This window comes from Mizuhopecten yessoensis, unplaced genomic scaffold (genome assembly GCF_002113885.1).
Source record: "Mizuhopecten yessoensis strain PY_sf001 unplaced genomic scaffold, ASM211388v2 hete_36164580, whole genome shotgun sequence".
Classification (NCBI taxonomy): Eukaryota; Metazoa; Mollusca; class Bivalvia; order Pectinida; family Pectinidae; genus Mizuhopecten; species Mizuhopecten yessoensis.
Window position 1 is genome coordinate 796 of NW_018485213.1, and position 3,707 is coordinate 4,502.

General features: G+C 35.3%; 1 protein-coding gene across 1 annotated transcript; it reads left to right on the plus strand.

Annotated features, from left to right (window-relative positions):
* Positions 1–215: 215 nt before the first annotated feature.
* On the plus strand, positions 216–3,681 carry LOC110444709 (ubiquitin-conjugating enzyme E2 Q2-like; the record flags this gene model as incomplete). The annotated part of the gene is made up of 5 exons (XM_021489074.1): positions 216–513; positions 1,392–1,496; positions 2,277–2,378; positions 3,219–3,331; positions 3,585–3,681. Coding segments are annotated over exons 1-5 (579 nt in total), but the record flags the coding sequence as incomplete, so codon positions are not given.
* Between the last annotated feature and the right edge of the window lie 26 nt (positions 3,682–3,707).

The following is a 3,707-nucleotide window of genomic DNA, read 5'->3' on the forward strand; positions in this document are numbered from 1 at the left end:
ATAAATAAAGAGTAATCAGGTGTCAAGTTTTAATAACATGATTTAATTTAAGTTTATTGGATCATATGGATCTTCATTGTCGTAATTTCCACGTTTATGGCTCCAAAAATTTTGCCAACACACATTTCAAGAATAGACTATATCTTATTGCAGGCGACAGAGAACGATAGATTATGGAACAAACTATAGAGCAAAACTTTGCACGCATGCGCACAAACTTCTTCGCCATGTTTCCTTGATCATAACATTGCCATCCTAAAGAAACTTTTTGTTTAATTTTGAGGATGTCTTAACTGCAACTGTCTCTGCTGATTCGTAATTCCAAATGAATTTACCACGAACGGACCAGCCATGGCGTGTTTAGAAAATCTGAAACAGGACATACGGATCCTGGAGAGCACTTTCCCCAGACAAAACGAACGGTTTCAGATTCTGACAGTCTCGGTTGACGAGATATCTTGTCGATTTATCGACAGAAATGGTGACAAACATCGTATTCACGGCAATATTACGGTGAGAAAATTTAATATTCAACTGGCAAATATATGTTAATTATTCACTAGCAGACACTCATTATGAGGGGGTTATAACAGCTGGTAAATAATATCCTTTCATCCAGATCTTTGTTCCCACAAACAATGCAGGGGATGTCGTCTGTGTATTAAGTAAACGGTGTTAAGTAGCATACCCAATAAATGATCACCGTATTTAGATTACTACAAATGTTCACATTTGTCGTTCATAGAATACCATGGGTACCGAACAAATATATGTGAACCTAGTGAAATATATTGGTTTTCGGTTCTTTTTTTAGGCAGTATCAAACGGAAGTGACATGATGAAGTCATCCCTTTAGGATCACGATCTTCCTATCCACATGTAATTTACTTGGGAATATGTATAATCGAGAACATTACTATATTGAATTGTTGATCTGTGAATATATAATCCCAATGAAAATGTTATTGACGAAATCACTGTGTGCAGTTGTTATTTTTAACATTCAGAATTGGTACCCTCATTTTTGTAATTTCATCCTGAGTGGTGATCATATCATATCGTGGTGATCATATCATTCAATTTATTCTTAGTAATAACAATATTTTATCATATCGTATATATACATTTTCCTGGATCTTGATGATGACAAATGTATGTTCCGTTACATGTAGCAGTATTGTGCACTGTGCAGTAACTAACAGATAGTCGATATCTTACTATAATCATAATTAATTTCCTGGTAAGTCCTTTGACATATACTATATTGGCAGATAATACTGAAATTTTTGAACCCTGACAAAATAGTTGAACTGAAAACATTGTGGCGATGCTGTTATATTTTATCATATATATGAAGTACATCATGAATATTGTTTAAAATTTTGTTTTAGGAGACATATCCACAGATGGCTCCAATGTGGTACATAGACGATGATGATAGCTACATCAGTGCTGCAATCCAAGAACTGGAGAGAGCCCCACCTACCAAAAATAACGTAATACATCATATATAACACGTAAAATCCTGGTATTTCAGAGTAGTGGGTTATTTTCTGCAATTTTTAGTCAATATCAAACAAGAGGGGCTGTTCTATGTAAAATATAAAAGACTATTGGAACATGGAGGGGTCAATTTCAGTTTTGGGGGGTCAATGGCCCCCTACAGGATTATCCCTGTACTATAACCTGCACATATACTGTATGTGTAGTTACTTGGTAATGAAAAGTCTGTTACACTAGTTAGTTTTTAAGGCACAATAAACTAAATATAGAACAGTAACTTCCATACACATGGCCGAGTGGTTAAGGCGTCTGACCGTCCAAGATCACTAGCCCTCTATAGCTACCTCTGGGTTGCTGGTTTGAGGCCTGCGTTAGCTAGGCAGTAACCTTTGTACAATCGGTTTGATGACATCACAGTGATAGTTTTTTCCTTGTCTAGGACGTAAAACACAAATAAGCAAACATAATAAATTGTTTTACCTATTCAACATGAAGGGCTTGTTTTAGATAATTACAGCTATGGGAATTGCCACATATAATGCAGTTGTATTCCTTACTGATCATATTATGATGCCCAGGGTAAGTAGATTTTTACATCAGCCAAAAGAAATATTTCAATATTTATTACAAACTTATACGTTGAAATAATGGATTTTTTTCAAAATCTGTCTGCAGGCTAGTACTCTGAATATGAAGCAAGCTTTGTTTTGCTTACTGATATCTGAGTGATAATTGTAAGTGTCACACACATTTCAAAATTCTGTATTTTGTAGATTTTGCAACAAGTGAAGATGTTGGTAACAACACTTTGTCGCCTGAATGAAGTCCCTGTACCTGAGGCCATGTCCCACATAGACCATGCACTAACAGAAAGGGTATTTGCATTTTAAATAGCTTCTTCAAATTCCCAATGAGATTAGCTGAACCAATGAGTTGTGATTAACTTGTTAAGAAGTTGACACTTTGAAACCAAAATGTATTAGAACATATAACATTTTATTCACAGTAGCTTTTTCACTGAAATCGCTGTTGTCTTTGCAAGCTAAATTGTGTTGTAAGAGAGAGAAAATGCTGGTTCTGTTCTTTTGCTAGTAATTTATCTAAGGAATTTCATTTTCAAATCACATGAATGTTTGGTCGGATTAGTTAAAGCTGCAGCCTGAAATTTGCATTTATATAAGTATTGGTTAACTCTGCCCACATCTACTGTTGATGATGTCATACATTTTTTCTTGTTCGCTGAGAATTAACATAGCTATTCCGCACACATGTATTGTTGTAGACGTCATGGAAACTTGTCACATTCTATGGTCAGGCTTTCAGAGGTTAATTCCAGTTGGTGGGAACCATGGTTATTGAGTGAATATCAGTGTAGACTGCAGACTGTAAAATTGATATATTGTGATACATGTTCTAGGAGTGATAATGTGCTGTTATATTTATTGTCAGCAGCAAAGTGAAACATTTGATCATGACTGTTGTCTCACAATCAGTGGGTTTGGTGAGGTGAATCTTTAACATATAAAACTGCCCTCAATGATATTTTGGTACTGAAGAACATTTTCCTGCAATAATAATTTACCTTGGTGTCATATACTATCAATGTCGGTTGTTGATTGATACGACTAAAAAGATATGAATTAATTAATATGACAAAAAATACATTGTGGTTGTCTTTTGAATGAAGAATTGCACATGTCAAATTGAATTAACAGGGCATGGTGATTTCTGATGAGGACGAGGATGACGAAGACGAGGAACAGGAAGTAGAAGATGATGATGGAGAGGAGGAAGTTTGTCACGACGACATGGAGGAAGATCCTCAAAAGTAATTTACTAGCTCTAGATGAAACATAACTTAGTCTTTAGTTTAATCCTGCTTTAGTCCTGATGACTGCTCAGAATGATGGAATATTTGCTTTGTAACAGGAAATTTTGATGGATTGTGATTTGAAATCCATATATTATGTTATCATTATTAAAGCGTGTGACATCATCAAATGTAGCATTATTACTAAGCAAGAACAGCCAGGGGAGAATACTGCATTGAACTTTCGTTACTTTTTTCTCTGTTTTAATAGTGACCAGAGAATGAAGGCGGAGGTAGCTGGTATTGACACAGACAATTTAATGGTATTGGAACGATTGAGACAGAATCAAAGACAAGATTATCTCAAGGTATGTCAGGTACCAGTACAGTAGAT